Source organism: Periophthalmus magnuspinnatus, chromosome 21 (assembly GCF_009829125.3).
Source record: "Periophthalmus magnuspinnatus isolate fPerMag1 chromosome 21, fPerMag1.2.pri, whole genome shotgun sequence".
Classification (NCBI taxonomy): domain Eukaryota; kingdom Metazoa; phylum Chordata; class Actinopteri; order Gobiiformes; family Gobiidae; genus Periophthalmus; species Periophthalmus magnuspinnatus.
Window position 1 is genome coordinate 9484576 of NC_047146.1, and position 20156 is coordinate 9504731.

The 20156-nt window shown below is 39.4% G+C and overlaps 2 protein-coding genes across 3 annotated transcripts in view; both read right to left on the reverse strand.

Annotated features, from left to right (window-relative positions):
- The window catches only part of LOC117389854 (dedicator of cytokinesis protein 9-like), a 58528-nt gene extending 43966 nt beyond the window's left edge, over nucleotides 1–14562 (reverse strand). The window contains exon 1 of the mRNA XM_033987580.2: nucleotides 14181–14562. Within this exon, the coding sequence (XP_033843471.1) occupies nucleotides 14181–14297 (117 nt within the window). The 5' untranslated portion in view covers nucleotides 14298–14562. The remainder of the gene's footprint in view (nucleotides 1–14180) is intronic.
- Nucleotides 14563–15268: 706 nt separating this feature from the next.
- The window catches only part of LOC117389186 (FERM, ARHGEF and pleckstrin domain-containing protein 1-like), a 49422-nt gene continuing 44534 nt past the window's right edge, over nucleotides 15269–20156 (reverse strand). For both annotated transcript variants that reach the window (XM_033986808.2, XM_055230844.1), the window contains exons 18-27: nucleotides 19840–20077; nucleotides 19537–19667; nucleotides 19391–19459; nucleotides 18999–19088; nucleotides 18687–18769; nucleotides 18403–18515; nucleotides 18066–18223; nucleotides 16661–16768; nucleotides 16369–16520; nucleotides 15269–16289 (exon numbers count right to left, since the gene is read on the reverse strand). In XM_033986808.2, coding sequence (XP_033842699.1) covers nucleotides 16208–16289; nucleotides 16369–16520; nucleotides 16661–16768; nucleotides 18066–18223; nucleotides 18403–18515; nucleotides 18687–18769; nucleotides 18999–19088; nucleotides 19391–19459; nucleotides 19537–19667; nucleotides 19840–20077 — 1224 coding nt within the window. In that variant the 3' untranslated portion in view covers nucleotides 15269–16207. The remainder of the gene's footprint in view (nucleotides 16290–16368; nucleotides 16521–16660; nucleotides 16769–18065; nucleotides 18224–18402; nucleotides 18516–18686; nucleotides 18770–18998; nucleotides 19089–19390; nucleotides 19460–19536; nucleotides 19668–19839; nucleotides 20078–20156) is intronic.

Below are 20156 nucleotides of genomic sequence, written 5' to 3' on the forward strand. Positions count from 1 at the left end.
GTCTGAGGGTCTGAAGCAGTGCCAACCCCCCCCCCAGGGCCCACAGCGCCCCTCACTCTCTCGCACCAGCTGTGGTCGGCTTCACTAGACACAACATGTTGTAATCTCATAAAAATACACACTTGCTTACTTTGCTTCCACAAACTGATCGCACTGCATTTTCCAACCTCACCCCAGTAAATAAAAGGCACTTTCTGAGAGTTTGCTGAATAATGCTGAACGAGGATCCAAGTAAAATGTCAGATTAATGGATTTATAGAAGAACATTACAGCTGAAGGCAAAAGCTAGCACCCACACTTAGATTTATACAAAGACTGAATCAGAATCAGAATCAAAATCAGAAGACTTTTATTGCTATTGTCAATGAACACAACTCACAAACTAGGAACTTGCTTCGGTAATAAAGTGCAACATAAAAACACTGAATAATAATAATATAAAAAAGTAGAAATATAGCTATAAGAAGAAGAAGACTTACTTTATTCTAGTTAATAACTTTAAAAGTGCATTAAATTTACAACACATCACTCATTCACGCACCATTAAGTGTCAATATGCACTGGTCAGAGCAGGGTTCAGGTTGTCACACTAGTAGAAATCTGCATAGTAAAAGTTGTAGTTGTTGTAATTTAAGTTTTAATAGTATCATTAAATAAAACACTTAAAACATTTATAATCAGTATTTTAGCAGAGTAACACAAGTTCACAGAGTCTTTACTTTCATACAAATTCTCTTCCATCACCTCTGTATCTAGTCAGGAATGCTTCTACTGCCCCCTACAGGACCACAAGAGCACTGCAAGATCAATGACCAGCAATTAGTCACCTTACAGAGTATTCCATGATAATAATGAAACTGAGAATTGCCTCTGTACTCACATAACACACATTTGAGTCTCTTGAGCAAAACAGCCCCATTATACACACACAGGCCTAAGGTTATCCGACTTGCACTCACACACAGCATAGAGTAGCCATTGTTCATCACATGGATGTCACTTCTAGCAGCTTAGTGTGAAAACAACACTGCCATCTCTGCGCAGGAAGCAGAGGTGAATGTGGACACACAGGAAAGACACTGGAACTAGCCTTCAGCAACAGACTAAATGTAGGTATATGATTTGGCCTGCGGTATCTTTAGCTTAGCGCCAGTGCAGTGGTGACTAAGAATGGCTCATAGCAGGGTCATCGGCCGAGTGCAATCCAGGTGTGAAGTCACTTTTAGAGGCCCGGCTGTTATTAAAGTCAGGCAAAGACATGCAGTGTGGAAACTCCAAGGAGTGCGATTCACGGGACAAGCCTATACTGGTTTGAGAGGGGCCGCTAACGGGTGATGCATTCTGAAGTGAAGATACAATTGTTGCCTTTTCAAAATATTACAACACGATAATTTTATTGGTTTGATCTTGTTGGCAGGGACATTTTGTGATCACTGGCTATGCTTAGACTTTTTTACTTTGGTCTAAAAAGCAAATAAGGATTGTAATACAGATGCCCAACACCCCTTTTGTTGTGTTGGGCTCTATTTACGTTAAGTGTTTTGGAACAATGAACACACATATATTGATAAGAAATGTCATACAAATGCATTGATGAGGTTGGATTCTTTTCCAGTCTCCATACAATGTAAACTTGCACTAAAAGGTTTTGTTTTTTTAATAACGTTGATCAAATAAACGCCTGTAAGATGACTCTAATACCTACCATTATTATTTACCAAAGATCAACAGTAGTAGATTATATTTGGTGACGTGTTGTGACTATTTATTTTTTTTTAACAGATGGCATATGCTGAGATGTATCTGACATAAATGAATCTGCTGACCCCAAACAAATTAAAAGCTAGCTATAATCAATACGGCCATCTGCAGACAGATATATAAATGTAAATATTGCAATAGATCAGGTGAACAGAGAGATTTTGACAAAGGATATTATCGAGACAGTGTAATCCTTCCAGGAGTGATTCAAAGGGAGGAGTGACCAACTGCCAATCTTCTTTTGGGGTTGGATTTAATCATTCCCAGTGTTTCCAGCCAGTTCCATCAATAGAAAATGGCTTCTGGATGCGAGCCAAAACGTCTCGAGTCCAGCTGACCACAGATAAAACCTTCTCTACAATGGATAATATCATAATTGTTATTTCGGGGATATGAAAAATTAGAATACTGAGTATTTTCCAACTATAAGAAAAAAAAGCACACACACAAAAGACAAACTAATGATTGCTAAAGTGATATTTCTACATTTTCTATGGGTTTGGCAATGACTTGCAAGTGCCGCAGTGAGGTACAGAGCATGACAGTGAAGAAAGGGAAGTGTTTTGGGAACCTTAAAGACTCAACTGTAATCTGAGTTGGCTCATTGTGGGTAATCAGTGGAAATCCTGTGAGCTTGGTGCCTTGTTGACAATAAGAGGAAACAGGGTGGTAAGAGGGATAGAGGGGGAGATGAGAACATGTCCGTGCACCTGCGCTACTGTTTTAGTGAAGTGTGTGGTGCCACGTGGGTCCCCTGGAGAACAGCTGTGAAAGGCCATAGACTGATTTAGTACACTCCACTTATCTAATTAGGTATGACTGGGCTTCAGATGACACTACAACATTATTTAAAAGGTCCTATATTATGGAAATGTGACTTATGAGCTTCAAACCATATTAGAATATTATTAGCTCAACAAAGTCAGACCTGGAGTTGTGTTTTTTTGTGTTTTTCTGTGTTTTTCATTCACACATATTCGAGTAATCCTGCATTATTTGTCTGTCTACATCTCCAAAGATCAAAAATGCTCTGTTTAACCTTGTGATGTCATGTAGTGGTAGTTTTCAAATTAACAGCTACCTTTTACCTCTTGTTTAGCAGTGATTGCAAATTCCAGGGCTGAAATTATCCAAATGATTCTAGTGAAGGTGTATGGAGTTTAAAAACACACGGGAGCACTTCCTGTATTACCACATGACATCACAAGGTGGAGTGTTTTCTGTTTGAGAGAAGAACTAAGACTAAATATGCAGAGCTTGTAATATACTGTAGGCGCTTTAATACAGATGGGGGACAGCTAACATAAACACGGTCAAAATGTAAGTTCTTGTGTCTAGTCACTAATTGGTTCAACAGTTCTGAATTTACCTCTTGCCCTCCCATCATCACATAATAGCCATCACATACCACCAACAGTCACCATATGGTTTTGGTAAATAAAGTACAGTTTACATCAGCCTTCCTTAATAATGAACTTTAGTAGAGTAGAAATTGTATGTTCCATATGGTCCAATTGGTCCATCTGGTCTTCCGATAATTTATTTTAATAGTTTTCTTCAGACCAAGGTTTAAATCAACTGAATGAAGGCGTCACAGCATCACGTGATCACTCTGAGGAAGATCGCTAAAGAGCAGTAAAAACTGTCAGGTATGAAAACAAACTAAACCTTGGTCTGAAAAAAGAATCTATTAAAATAAACTAACTATATGGTTGAAATGTTAAGAGTCGTCAATGTTCTGTTTTCCATCCGATTCGCTGGTTTGAAAAGTACTTGTTTAGTCCTGGTTTAGTCCTCTTGTCTCAGACCGGTCCAAAACAAATTAAATTCACCTTAATAAATTGTATTCTGTTGTATTAAATATACATTAGCCTTTCCATAATTATAATAAAAATATATGCGTCATGTTTCCAGGTTGTGGTACTACACAGAAACACGCCCCTTCCCCTATAACCCCGCCCTTCCTGACAGAGGAAACACATGGTCTGGTTATGCTTCTGTTTGGGAAAAGCTTTACTTGGTCCGATATGGCACTGCCACATTCCCAGGTCTAAAGATGAGCAAATATGAGGAGTCCACCGCATTAGTATTGTTATTTGTTGGGGTCTAAATGGGGCTGCTATGGCAACGATGATGAATCTGACAGTTCAAACACAAAGTCATGCACGGGAAGTTTGAAGAAGAGATGTCCCAACAAGACACGGCAGAGGTTAGACGAGGTGAAGAGGAATTATCTTAAGGTAAATATTCTTTTCACAAGGTGCCGGATGCATGGAGCTGCTGTTTAAAGGGCAGCAGAGTTGAACTAGCTCTCTTCTTCCAAACTGTGTCTGTGGGATTTGAGAATGCATCACCTCCAGATTAGAATATAACACTTTGCTGGATTATACAGTATCAAGATAAAACTCATGTGATCTTTTATAGAGAATTTGAAAACGAGCAACCTAAAATGTCGTCTTAAGATGACTATTGCAAGATATCTGTGTGAAACAACAGGGCTAGCCAGGATGCTAATAGGTGTGAAATCACTCATTAGGGATTGAATGACTATGCTAAGTAGGACTCAGGCACAGTGCACAGTTAGGGTAAAAAAAAAATAGACCTGGCCTATAAACAGAAACTGTAAACAATAGGAGTTTTGAGTTTCAGTTTAGCCAGCTCCTCACTTTAGATAGAAATATATATAAGGCAGAATCCACCAGTAATCTGACCAGACTGAAGAAGCGGCTTGGATGAGCAGTGGAACATCTTCACTCCTACAACATTTTGTCCAGTTAACAGATTTTCTTTTTTTTATTTTGCTATAACTGTTGCAAAATAAAATCGAACTGCTTTAATTCATTTAAGCTTCTCATCGAGGATCCAAACACAGACAACAGTCATTTGTCAGTACTCACATACAAACATACATAATAAACCAAACTAATTTAGTGAAGTTAGTAATTTAGTGAATGAAACAAACTAATTTAAAAAGGTAATACGTCTTGACCTATACAGGTGAGGATATAAAAACCTGCCTTGGAGTTGCCCGTTCCTTTGGCCCTCCCTGTGTAAGCCCCGCCTCCCCTGCTCCAGCGTACAGCCAGTGGAATGTCAGCTATGTGCGCTACATAGTGGAAAGTCATTAGAGTTGATCCCTCCAGGCGCTGTCAGGTCCCATCCTCACACACCGCACAGCCCAGCCATCCTTATAAGAGCAGCTTTCAACCACGTTTAATTAGGCAAACAGCATGCACCGTGGGAACATGGGCCGGATCATATGGAAGGTTCTGATTTTCGCTCAGCAGTGGATGGACTCCCGTGTTGACTTAGATAATGATGCATTTAGCAGCTTACAGTGAGCAGTTTGGGAATTCCCTACTTGAGTTTGTTCTTCACTTTCACTTTGATCTGAGAGGGAGAGAGAGAATATGCCTAAGATTCTGAGCAAACACATTATGTGACACTAATTCTACATCAAAACGTAATGGAATAGTTTTTTTTTTAATCAAAGTCCAAAATCAGTTTTCCTGTAGAATTCTAAGTAAAAAACAATACTGATCAACTGATGAAACCTAATCACCAAGTGTCCAACTTTCTTGCACAATCCAAAACCCCAATGAATTTGAAAGTTCTGCCAAGTTTTTATGCCAAAAGGAAGGTTCTTTGATGTGGTAAACTTGGAAAATATAGAAGGAACAAGTCAAAAGGAGTAATGCTCATAGGTCAACCTTTATCAAGATGATTATGTTTAAATTGAGAAGAAGTCTATAGCTTTTGTCTCCTAACAAATGTATCGTGTCTGAGCTTCTTCCCTGTCTAGTAACTGTAGGTCTGTGATCAGAACCTGCCAAAGTCATGGAGGCCAGTCTGCTCCACACCAGGCTAAACCAGAGGATTAAAGTGGATTAACCTGATAAATGACTTGTTTCAGTATTTTGTCTGTCTAAGTACTTAGCCAATAGCCAACTTTTTTGCATTTACCGTGACATTCCATATAACCTTTTCAAAGGGCAACAAAACCTGATGGGTGAGTGCATCACTGGGTCAAATAAGGTGCAAGGCAGGTGCTCTGTGAGGATCCAGGGGGAGAAGAAAAGAGATCCAAGGCACTCTAAAGTCCTTTATTTAGGCAAAGCAGACATGTCGACACATTTCAAATGGTCTTCTTTTGGGCAGATAAAAATAAACCTTTTCAAAGCAGTTGACTATGAATATACATCAAAGATCCAGGTCTCTTTAATCATTCATTCACAAATAGCCCAACTGGCAAATGTTCAAAATTAGAACAAGACAAATCCTTAAGGTAGACAAAATAATAAGGTTTGCAGTGTATCTGGCTGAGTCCACCCTTCAATCTTTCCATCATGGCAATAGCAGCCTCTCCACAATTACAGGTCATCCCTCATCTATGGCACATGATGGTGGGGTACAATTACATTTAGGAAGAGGCTGGGAGAGTGGACGCACTGACAAAAGATCTTAAAAGCAAATGTGCAACTCATTAGTATACTTGCACTCCTAAATATTTCTCAATGAAGCCGTGGTGAAAGTGTTTGTGCAAAGTTCAGTCAGAGGAATATGCTTCAAGTCTTAATCCGATGAGCTTAATCTGCATGGGCCAGTCCATGTGTGCAGCCTGACCAGTTTCACCTCAAGGCAAATGCTCCGTCTACAAAACTAATGAATCAATGTGGCAAACATGTCTCCGATTTAATGTGACGGGCCGTGCAAAGAGTTACCAGGCTTGGAAAATAACTATGAAGCTGGAAACTACACAGGGTTTAATATATCAAATAAAAAGTATGTTATTGCAAATGACAGTTTGACAATAGCGGCATTCATGAGATATGCCACAATGGAAATCATGGTGAAAACTAATTATATATACTTACTACACTCATTGACAACTACTACAAAACATTTCACAATTAATCACCTTCATTAGAACAGCTTTAGGTTAAGACTGCTGGTTGTTAAACTCTCATCTTTCATTGCGTAACTTAAAAGGCATTCACAATCTAAATACACTTGCCAACAGGCCTGACTTGTTGACTGGTTGGCCTGTTGTTATCAGTTTGCGAAAGACAAACTTTTTAAAACCACTTGCCTAGGATCCAGAAAACACACTTCTTCAATACAAAGATGTGAGTGCGGTCAGCGGTGAAGCTCCCCGTTTTCAAATGGGCGTGACACACATTATCTGAGGTGAAATGAGTGTTATTTTATTTGTAAATCGTAGGCGACCAATGAGCTCCTTTGTTTCACATGTGTCACTGAAAAAAAAACAATCTGATTGCACAACCACATTTCAAACAATGGAGGACGTGGGGAGCAGACTGATATCAATCTGTAAAAAAATACAAAGAGATATTCTGGATTTACCAAAAAACACCATAACTGAACAAAAAATCAGCAGAGTTACAAGTTTGTCTCCACTCTTAAAACAGTTCCTTGAGTAGCAGCTGTAGTGCTGAGTAGAATTAGGATTAGAACTTTTCTTGTGGAGGGTCCAACACTTTCTTATCTTCTTGGAGATGTTACCGTTTTGCCTTCATAGATCTACAGTATGGCATTAAATCAATCTTTCTCCATAGAGACAAACAGGTGACACATGACTCAGGACAAGTTACAGGCCAGATCTGTGGAATGCACATGTCTCAATGCTTTACACCTGTAACCGAATGTATATATATACGCAAGTTTAACGCCATACTGTGCAAAGAAGGTAATAAATAACTGGCAAAGCAATAACATGTCCATGGATACAAGTCGAGATTCCACCATGAAAGTTACAGAGTGAACCTTTGGCCAGCAGCTTTCATCATAAGAAGCTTTACTTTATCACAATGTTCTCTGTCTGCAGATGGAAGAACAGGCAAATTAAATAAACCATCCTCGTCTGAGAGAACATACCAGCCTCCACCAAAACAAATCTTTCTGTAGCAACAACCTTTGAATTACTGACAAGAGAAATACCTTGAAGTTTGTGTTAATGCCCAAAGAGCCTGTAAAATGGCTAGTTAAATCCTAGAGGGTTAGTGAGAAAGTAAATGAGCTTAAATCCTTGTACAGAGGAAAATACTAGCTAGTCAGGCTCCTCAGCTGGTCTCTGTTATAGTACGGCAGTTTGGAACATGGAGTGACCCAAACTGCTAAGGTCACATACAGCTACAGGAAAACAGGCCTATCTATATAATAGCCTTGGGTTCTTCCTATTGACACAGTGTTACAACGGAAAAATCACAGCTCATTTTGGTATCGGTGGTGCAAATAAAAGTGGACATTGTATACAAGAAAATGTTATAAGGCATGAACAAAATGCAGTGACATATTAATATGAGTAGAAATACATAAGTAAAAACAGATTACATAGGCCTACACTGTCAGACCAAGTGTGAACAGCTGCTTGATAAAATAATATAAAAATGAATTGAATAAGCATTTCCTAAAACTACAAGATGTTCCTTATTGTGAGAGCAAAGTGAAACTGATGCTGTGTTTGTTTAATGACCTCTGATTTAGCAACTCATTGATATGGCATTATCAGAGCAGCTCAGGAGGACTGGAGTTATATCTAACATTCGCTTCAAAAAATTCTGTGACAGTGAATCATGGAAGTGGAAAATCTGGTTTAGAAATACAGCCAAAACATGCCCAAACCTACTCATAAGGTTGAATCAGTTTAATTTATGCCTCATTTATACCAACTTCATCACATCTTCGATTTGATACATGCGCAACTTCTGTAACAATTAAGATGTGTTAAAATGAAGTCACGTCTCTGAGTGCGTGTCTGCGGCAAAAATACGCAAGGAGACTATTTTTATGAGTGATTTTGTACCAGTTAGAGCCACACAGAAGATAAACACAAGAGCGCACAGGTTTACTTTACTTTAAACTGTGGAGTACTTGTTGAATACTGAGGGAGAAAGCATGATGGTTTGTGGTTTAACAACGAAAAACAGCATAGAGGAGCAGAGGATGAGTGGTGGAGAGTGCAGAGGAGTGGAGGATGATCAGAGGAGGAGAGGGAGAGGATTGGAGAAGAAAGCTCACGTCAGACTGAGGCGTGTCTCGATATTTTTGCCAGTCTTCTACAGCACAGGTAGGCTATATGCAAACTGTGAACACACCCACGTTTCACCTATAGACTGTATAAAGAACTGGACTAAGGGAGGCCAAATTCTGACCACAAGTATCATAGCAACTGAAGAGCCAATCCGGAGCAAGAGTGTTGAAGGTAACACCTCTTTCCTGCCTGCACTGGTGGTTTTGCAGGGAGCAGGCGCTTAGCAACTGTCAATCAAACCTGTTGCTAATGCTGGCGGGAGGGACCTCAGGGGAAAGATGGCGCTTGATTTGTCTCTTATTAATGTTCATATCATTAGTTACGGACATAATAGCGAAATAAAAACACCAGGATCATGTAGAGCGGGTTAATGTGAACATTTTAAGACCAAATTGACGAGTCTGACAGCAGCATCTACAGAGAGAGAGGCAATGTTTTGTAAAGTGAAAACAATGTAAAGTGAATTGGAGCAAGAGTCGATGGAGCCAGAAGTGCGTCCATGATCACTTCCTATTTGGAACGCGGCGGCTAGCAGGTTAGCTATGTGCATTTATATATACAGTCTATGGTTTCACCGCAGCCTTACCTATTACACATTTAGGTAACTATGCTGTTTTATAGTGTGGTAAGTCTCAGTGTAAACTGGAATGTGTGACAAAGTTGGTTTAAATGAGGCATAATTCTTGCTTAATAGATGAGGATTATTTATATGAACTGTGATCTGTTCTTTAGATTTGAAGACAACTATACAAAACATTATGATTTAATGGGTAAATCCCTTCAAGTTAAATTTTATGTGTTTATAACTGAATAAGAAAGCACTGTAAGTTAGCACTAACCACGCAATCATAAATAACCCATAAACAGTACAGTTCTACGAAAGCAGTTACGCAATGAGCCCATGACAGAATCATTTAGCACACATCAATACTTAATGTCACAATAATCGATCCCTAACAATACAACAATGGATGATCATTTCTTTTTATTTGATTTTATCCATGTTTTTATTGCTTCCTAAATGTAGCGGGCCACACATAGCCTTAAGATAGGTGTACCACTTAGGGCCTCTTCATGCATTATTGAACTGTGTGGATATCTGGCTCTACCCCCTGGGCTTACTCTTAGTCGTACCATTTACCAGCACTGTAAACAGGCACCTGATATGGCCTCTAGCCTCTGCTGCATACACGTGTAGGTAAGTACAGGTACAAGGTAGGTACATTCAATAGAGTAGAGTATGAGCAAGCTGCTGACGTCACACATTAGGGTCGTGTTTTCAATGTTTCCACAAGGAAGTAGGACCAGGAAGTGGAGCTTTATAAGGACAACTTAGCTTTTAATGTATTTATAGGGACATTTGATTTATGCATTTGGCTCATCACAGTGTCAAAGGTCAGAGTTTGACGCATTGACCCTAATTTACATGATGCGCCACTAATTATTTCAAGATATGACCAATAATGCATAAACATATCACCCAGGATTTTTCAGTTACTTGCAAATCAATTAAATAAATACGGACGTCATGAGGTGGGTCAAATTATATGTGAATGTTGTTAAAATGTAAAACGTAAGGGTATGTTGTTTATAATAAAAGAATTATGTCAAAATGCTGCAAAAAGAGCATCTTAATGTATGTGTATCTTTTAAAAACAAGGGTAATATGTACTTGTTTGGATTAGGTTTAAGTACCAAGTATATCTGACTTTTATTTTGTATTTTTTTGTAAACATTTCTGGCCCTTAATGTGTGTCATAAATCTCCAGTATATTTACATTAGCATAGAGAATCTTATTAAGCTGCAAAGCCAATAAAAATAACGGATTGTGGTAATTTCTCTAGATGTATTTCATAGTTAGTATCTTGCACCAACAAACTGTCCACATTGTCAATATTTTTTTACGGTTAATTCAATACGGATACAGCACTGCCACTTTGTTCTGTGGAGATACAGTGACTCAGCTGTTTGTGCATTCAGCTGAGAGGATAATGGCATCACTCCCCAATAATGACCCCATCTGGACTACAGCTCCCAGGGGTCAGAGCACACAGAACACAGGGCAGATGAGAGGACTGCTGTCATGGCATGGGGCAGTTAGAACTATTGATTACAATTACACAACAGCTCCCAGTGCCTCCATACAACGAGTCTAACTAAACTAAACATTTCCAACTGCTATTGATTTGTGATACCCACACATCCATAAATGCAAAAATGTAGTAGATAGTAGCTAAAACAAGCATCATCAATTATAACATCATTATATTTTGGATTTTACAAAAAAAAAAAAGCATAACTAGTCTTCTACAGTTTGACAATTTGGTGAAGTTTATAGTTTTATTTCCTGGTGGGATATGAGCAGCATATGGTGACATGTGGTGAGGTAATTCCCTAAACTAGCAAACATAATTTTAACAAGGTCCAAACTTTGTCTAAACCGCACCATAGTTCTGACTTGACTAATACAAAGATTCTTAATAAACTGTATATTTACCACATGTACTATCCCACCAAACAAGTAATAATTAGAAAAACAAAAGCCTGTCAGATGCACTTTAAGGTTTGGTTTATACAACATGGGATTAGGTGTGCTTTTGAAGAATATGTTTGGGAAAAGGCACATGAAGACTAATTAGAGGATATATTTGTATTGTTTATAGTACAGCTGCCAGTATTGATTGCAGGGCCTGCTGTTCTATCAGTGCATCCTCCCTTCTGGGCTGTCCTTGGAGAAACATGTTTTTATTAGAGGCACAGAACATTTTCTTCAGTTCAATCTGAAAGCTGTTTGAAGTAATCTTACTTTGTGATAAATTAATAGGCGTGCACTGTATATACTGTGTTGTCATTTAGTTTCTTAATGCATCCAGAAAGATTTTATAGGTAAACTTTACTTTTTCAGCTTCTCCTTTTAAGAATCACCTCACCTTTTAAGAATAATGTCACTTTCTTTTATTAGTAGTGCGCTTTATCCAAATGAATGGACTGATTTGTTTAAAAGGCAACCGAGATCTTTGCATATTTCACTTACTTTCTCTTATTAACTTTATGTTTTTGTATTAGCACATAGGAGTGACAGTGGTAAAGTTTAGCATTGTATAAGAAAAAGGGCTGTAGTCGACTTAAGAAATGATTGGACATGTCCTAACGATTGCTTGGTCAGCCATTCCCAAAGCCTGCTGTGCCATGGTCCCCCCTATCGATGCAAAGATCATACAGGGCCACTCTAATAATATTTTACACCACATTTTTAAAAATATATAATGTTTTCTCTAGAGATGTATTATTTAAAACAATACATTTCTGTGGGCTTAATACTAATATAAAGAAATATAAACAAATATCTTGAATTTTCTTTCCTGCTTGTTGTGGTGACAATCTTAATGCTTCTGATGTCCCCAGATGACACTTTGGGAGCCACTGGATTAGTCAATTTAAAAGAAGGCGTGGCAAAAGCTTTCAAAAGTGCTACGAATCTCTATGTACCAAACTCCACTCAAAAGACTATAACTGCATGGGAGTTCATGCAAAAACAACTATTTATGCAGATCAAATTATGAGGAAACGAAGAATTTATATAAAGACTATTACATTTGTGAATCAAGAGTTTAATCTGGCTTTTTACATTTAGATATCAAAACAAACACAAAATCTTCCGCTAACTCGCTCACTAACTTTTCCTTTCTATTGTTGTCCCATATAAATCATTACAATCTAAATTAAATTATTAGACTAATACTAATCTCTCCAATAGGCCCCAAAACATCCTTTAGAAATAGAAAGTTACCAGCAGTTCCCAGTAAACTACAGAACTGTGATATTTACCCCTAGCGCAAACATTGTAGTGGGAGCCAAAACAGATGACCATCAACCACAATATGGTCTTTATGGATCAGACTTCTCCTCCCTCTGTGGCACATGTCGCATGGAGGAATACATTAGCGGACAGCATATTGTTTTGTGTACTGTGACATTCTCATCCCACTGAGAGGTCCCAAAGAACACAAGACCCCAACAACACAACTATACATCCACTTCTACCGCGTGCATGTTTGCCCTTATGTTTATGCCGCTCACACAACAACATTCTGCATTAGCCCAGTCCTTCGGAGCATGTTAATTTCCCAACATGCATTCTTCCTCTGTGCTCTCCTCCCTCCAGGCATCTCTCTGGCAGAGCACCACAGTGAAAATGAATAAATAATACGAAGGTGTGGTTGGATGTCTGGGATCCTGAGTCAGGATTCCTTTTTCGTGACAGCACAGTTCTGGACGGTGTCTGTTGCCGTTACCACGCAACTTTCTTCCAGGAAAACAGTTAGAGACCACTCACCACAATACAGCACACATTTGATTAGCTTTGATGTATTAGAATATTGGAACATTTTATAAACCAAAAACAAATCTCTGTGAATGGATCCAGATGCGATGTGAGATTGTATTTTGATTGACACATCAGAAATTGAATGGGATTTGGAATAAACTTAAATTTGTGCAATTCTGGCTAAAGCAGACTGAAGTAAACCAAGACAAATTCAGGTAGAAAACACTAGGAACTGCAGCTGATTCCAGATGAGCACTTTGTTTGGGGCATTGCATCTCAGGTGAGCCAAACCGACTCATTTCATGCAGGCAAAAAAAGTAATATGCACAGTATTGTAGTGTAATACGTGTGTCTTTGTTCATGGTCTTTTGTACAGAACTATATGGCAGACAGACCATGATAGTTTTAGACTGGTAGAAAAGTGATACTCTGCAGGCACCAAATGCTCACTCAAACTTGTCATTATGTCACTGTCACTGGACACTCCATCCATACACCACATCCACACACACACATACACACATACCCCTTGTGAGAAGATATTATGTCATGACAGTGCATCCCAATGAAAAACAATACGCTCACTGACATATGGCACAGGGGTTAAACTGCACTGATTCTTTGGTGTCCATAAGAAACATTAAGACTGAAACAACACTAGTTTATTATGAATACTCTCTGGGATGGGATAGTCTCTCATCTAAAGTGATGTTTTAAGTCTGTTCAGGTATGTTTTCTTAAAGGAATCACGCAAAAGAACATAAAAAAGAAAGAAAAACAACTGTCTAGACGTGGTCATCCTAGTGTCATCCCTAACATACCTTTTCGAAACCTGACCTGTATTTTAAACCCTCCTCATGCCCACCACACGTGCGCCCTCCCCTCCCCATCCTTCTCCCTGTGCCAAAAGTCAGCTTCCGCTCACATTTTCCTATCAAATTCCCAACCAAAACAGGGAAACCCAAACGCGCCTTCGGGTCAAATACAAGAGAAAGTTGAGACGGGCGGAATTCAACGTGGAGCGCGGGTTTTATACTTACTACAAGCACGGATGTCCTCACCACCTCCGAGACGCTTTGCCTGAGCTCTGCCGCGGTGCCAGGCTTACCCAAACCACGCGTAAATTTCCTCGTCTCCGAATGCGCTGGAGTTGCCATGTCTTTGAGAGCTTTTGCATGAATACCAGTTCAGTCCACAAGTTACAAATAACACCCAAATGTATCAGTTTTATCCGTTTGCTCTAGCGCGTCTTTGTCACTCCAGTTGGAAACATGCTGAGGTGCGTCCACGCCTCGTACTCCACAACTTTTTCTAAACGCTATAAACCTTACATTTTAGTTTTGTGCTGTCAAGCCCTGCCTCGTTTTCTGACAGAATAACAAAACCGCGTTGAGAAGTGTGTCATTGGCCGAGTCCAGCCAGAAGAGTCAGGAGGTGTATAATCCCCTTGTGCGCGCACTGCACTCCGCCCCTCGCCGGGTAAAGGCCAACCCACCGCCAGAGCTCCATGGATACTCCACTAACTACAGCGAAATCTGGACTGGACTTTGAACTGCTGCTTCAAATGCTAAATATGAATACGTAAAACACATTATTAGACTAATTGAACACATCTTATCTGTGAAATATTTAGTTTTTTTCTGGTGATTCAACAAAAACGCAAAGGTAGAAAAGGTATTTGTTTTGCTCACATTGTTCCTCATTCTTATCAAGAGCTTTAACTGTTAAAAAGGGAAAGTAAATTGTTTAAAAAGTACATTTGTATACATTTGTTAATGTGGGTCAGTGTGTTGGTGGAATGGTTCAACTCGCTGCTGAATTAGATTAAGACAATGTCGCCATCTGCTGGCCACAGTTGGGAATACAACAACAAATATGATGGATCTTAAAGCAACACAAAAGTTCAAGCTATACCTTGAACGTTCTCCATAAAGATAAACGTGTAATATCAAACCATGACACATTTTACAGTACGGTTTCTTTGGAGAGAAGCAGGTGGTCACAAAAGGACGCATATTTTTCATGGTTTTCTTGTACAACTAAACATTTATGGTCTTTTTTGTGGGATAAAACGTTATACAGTACTGGATTTAATGTGCACATCTTGAATCAAAACATAAGAGACAGGTTTTACATTGAGTAAGTGTTTTATTGCTTTCATTTCCAAAGAGCTCTCTGTTGCATGGAAAGTTTTCCATTTAATATACTTTTCTTCAAAACCTTATCAAATGCATATTACCATTCGATTAGACCCACAGTGGGTCTGTGCATACAGGAAGCAGCCTACTACTTCAGCTGATGGCAAACAGCTTGGAACTGAAAGTCACTATTTCATTTCACACATAATCTTTTTAAAGCTTTTCATAACAATAACCTTGATTATGAATAAGATTATGACCTCACATTTTCTCTTACAAGAAGAGCTGAATTAATTTATAAAACAAACATAAATGATAAGTATCCATACAAGAAAGCTACAACAAATATTTACTTCACATGAAATGGCATTAATGATAATGGCACCTTCCTGGCTACACTGTGGGCTAGAAAAATGTCATCAAAATACTTTCATAGTTTAGTGATCACATTGTAAGCCAGGTATGAAAAGAGCACTAGGTTTTAAAGGGTGAAGTGTGAACCATAGAAAGAGATAGAAAATTAGTTTGGCACTGAAAATGAAGGACATGTTCATAGTTTTACATTACAAAGAAATGTGAATTTGTGGTGATAGTTTGACTATCTATAAAGAATACTGGAAATCTATATCATAATATTTCAACTGTAAAAACAATACAATTAAACCAGAAAACCAGTAAGGACTGAGGCCTTTAGAAAACTGTATAAAATGGCACCAGTAAAAAGAGGTTTCAAGAGTTGAGCAAAAATGCAGTCTCTGATGCAGTCTAAACCAGCGGACATGTCACCATTAAAGCATAAAAAAGCACCAAAATGTGCATGGACACGTGTATAAATGTCCCAGATATGTGTAGAAAACCAAAAGTCCAAAGAGGAAAGAGCAGAGAGGGCAGATGCTACCCAGAGTGTGTGAGCAGAACGTGAGGCAGCTTCAGTGCACATGGAGCTCTTTACTGTTGAGAACACGGCCACGACTGGCAGGCACTGTGGCACTGCGGATCACCTCCATCCATCTACACACAACAGAGACGTGCTTAAGGTCTTACAACGAGAAAATCACATAAAAATGTACAAAAGATTGAGCAAGTATACCTTTCAAATGTGTATTCACTCTCGGATCGGAAATAGTAGACGTGGGACTTGAAATGCAACTTGAATACATAGTCCTTGTGAATGTTTTCAGATTCATTGGGGATGGTGACAGAATATCCCAGCAGTGGAAGACTGGCCAGCGGGTAATCATCCTGAACAAGAGAAAAGCCAAGGTTAAATACCAGTAAGTGCAGGAAGAAAAAGTACAAAAATTCTCATTCTCCATGCATATGTGATACTGTGGTTCAAAGTCACAGAGCTGATGTTTGTATAGTGTTAGAGTGCTGCTAACCTGGTGGGATTTGTAGAAAAACAGGCTGAAATTGGTAAAGACCACCCATAGCTTCTGCCAGCCGTTGCTGTTTTTGAATTTCCTCAAGAGGTTTCCAGACAGCTGGTTCTAAAACAACACAATCAAGTTAGTCATCTGAGCAATATTCTCAGAAAAAAACTATTACTTCTGTTGTACAGTAACTGTACATTATGTACGCAGTGTGGACGACTTACAAGGCTAATTTAATGAAACAGGTGGTGTGCATTCTTTCAGTCAACTTAAATTAATCACATTTGCCACTCATTCAAGGCAAACTTGGCTTAGGATTTAGAAATACTGGAAGCACTGCATGTTCTTTCATGCAGAAATATAACTGCACAAATACAACACTGTATTTACTTGTTATAGAAGAACGCTTTAGTAATACTTGTAATCCATTGATCCTGAATATTTGAAAACATTAAACACTGAGCTTGTAGTAGTAACTGAGTAAATATACATTATAATTGTATTTTGAGTTATATATTTAGAGTCAGTGTGTAGCTTCTTCTGGTGTAGTGCAGGTAAACATAGCCATGTGCCTGTTTGTCTGCCTGGTTGTTTTACCTCTAGACTCTTGCAGCATTCACTAAAGGACAGGTTCTGAACTCGGTACCAGCAGATAACAGACAGAGGCACCGGTCCCTGGCCACTGGGGGGCCCCACCGAGGGGGCCTTATTCTCCCTGACTGGACTAGGGTCCTCTACCACGGAGCAATGCACAGACGCATGGGAGCAGAAAACAGAGAAAAGGGACAGGGAGAGACAGAAACACATTGGTGAAACACAGGATGCATGCAGTGGCAGGGATCACACGAGCGGCCAGTCCAGGCTGTGAACAGACAGGGTAACAGGCAGCTAGAGCAGAACGACCACACACTACAACAGTAACAGGGCTCAGAGTGGACAGCTGTGGAGGTTTAGTTCATCTACTCTTTGTGCTGCTCTGGTTCCATTAGAAACAGACAGAGGTGCCAGGAGAAAAGAACAGAGCAACAGAGGAAAGCTACCGTTGGTTAGAAAAGGACATCACACTGACGGCTGTTACCCACAACAGGGGGAGGTGGGAGAAGTATGCTCATGCATAAAATATTTCACACCACTTTACACAATTGTCTCTGATTATGTGCAAGATCATAGATAATCATATCTTATTATGTAACTGATGTGAAGCACTGCAGTTCCAAACACACCAGGACTAATTCTCCTATTCTTTAAACATAATAGCTGAAGGGCAGAGTCTTTTAAGGCTAGGCTGTTAATTAACAGAATACTTTTCCCACAAGAGTTTATCAAAGTGAATTAAGTAACAGTGAACACATAAAAACAGAGTAGAGAGAGGCGAGGGCAGATCTGAGGTAAGGCTAGCAGTTTGGACTGGTACCTCCACAGCTATGCTATAGTCCATCATGGACACACTGGTGTTCCTGTGCCAGCACACGTGCACCATGGTGTTACCACGGTGAGGGGTGGACCTTTCGGAGGGCACGTGCGGTGTGTCGTCTTCAGACTCCGCCTCTGCCGAGGAGTCCTCCGGGCATTCTGGGAAATTAGGAGGCTGTTACTGTTAGAAATGAGTGGGGTAGTGAAGGGGACAGAGAGGTGCTAAAAAAGACACTGATCACACATTAAAGCTTTCATGAAAGTAATAGTTCTGTGCTTTCCAAAATCCTCAGCAGTTAAAATTAAAATCATGTGCAAACGTCAGAAGAAAAACTTACTGTTGTCATTTAGGTTGCTCATCAGAAGATCTGTGGATGGTCCATTGCTGGTTTTGACCGCCTCTATCGCCATCTTTAAATCTTCTATCCACTTTTCCATTTCTGACAATGAACTGTGGTTTAAAAATAACAACATTCACTTTCTAGTTAGAAAAAAATGTGCTGCTTTATGCAAACAAACAGGGCTGTTCTATTAATCGTAGCATTTCTTTTCCCCATAAATAAAGCAGGATTCACATCAATAAGTGGTTTAACTGTAACCATCAAATACATTACTTTCATACCTTGCTGCTACCACCACTGACTGCTGCTGTCCCACCAACGTGAAGGCATGAGGCACACCCCATTCATCTTCACTCTCTCTGATCTGGAAGACAAACACGAGATAACGAAAAAAAACAAAAAACAACATTAGAGATTAGCGATATCTGGGACACCAAAACCAAAATAGAAGGTGTGCAGATGAAAGGCAGAACATGTGCCTGTGTCTTCATGGGGGGCATGTCAGCTGTTAGTAGCAGATACTTTGTAAAAATGGCAACACAATGAGAGAGATATAAGCAAGCAACTGTTTATTATGGAAAAACAATACATACTGTCATTCCACGCAGAGGCAGCTGCCCGTGGACTTTAAACTGATTGGTTGATGTCATCCCTCGACTTGTGTACAATATGACGTCGCTGAACTAACATAAACAAAGAGAGAATGTCATGGCAACAGGGCAAACAAAAAAAGCACCATGTGACCAGATATACAGTACTTTCCAGTAGCCAAAAATAGCACCAGTAGCCCTTTATTTACATTGACTTTAACTAGATCTTTTTGGTTACATAATACTTTCAGCCAGTGGAAAGTTTCCTTAGCTAATGATTTGTATGAGCCAGGAATTCTGCGTAATGTGAAAACCAGAAATACAACGGTTTCCCATTGACATCACTTTTCTCAATAATTACAGATATCCCATAAACCAAGACGAGAGCTAGTTACCAGGAAAAACATTCGCTGCTGAAGACCTTTTCCAGACAACTTGCTGAGGCATCCTAACCTAATGAACTCCTGGAAAAAAAGGTACAAAATCCATTATTTCTGCAATAAATGATTTCAGTGCAGTTAAATATATCTTTTATGCTCACCCGCCCTGGAACAACAAGATTGTCCACGCCAACTAAGTCCTTTTTTAGCTCCAAAAGTTTCTGGAAGTTCTCCATCTTGATTAAGCTTGTTTGGAGCTGATCCACTACTTCTGACACATCAGCTAAAGCCGCTATAGACCAAAGAAAGATATCAGTTTAATTCTACTAAGAAATAAGTCAGCTATCCACACTAACACTAACACTTTATAATAACTACACCTTAAATCGTTCATAATTAAAATAGTTTCTTGCTTATCATTATAAAGTGTTACTACATCAGCTAAAATATGTTGAGTAAAATACCTCTGCAGTCTCTAAAATCCACATGAGTTGCCGGGTAGTGTTTACATAATCGCTCCAGGATCTGCTTGTAGTGGATAAGTCTGTGTAAGGGTCTCAGGATGAACACATTGAGCGGGATATAACAGACTTTCTGAAGCTCAAAGTCTCTACAGAGGGTCTCCAGCCTGCGTGAGAGCTGGCACGCCTTCTCCAGCTCCACCAAGATGTCCGACTGCTTGTGTAGGCTGGTCGTCAGGGGCTGCAGATACAAAAACATCGATATTAACATTAACGGTAGTAGATCGTGTGTGTGTTTTGTGTTTAAATATAGTCTGAAA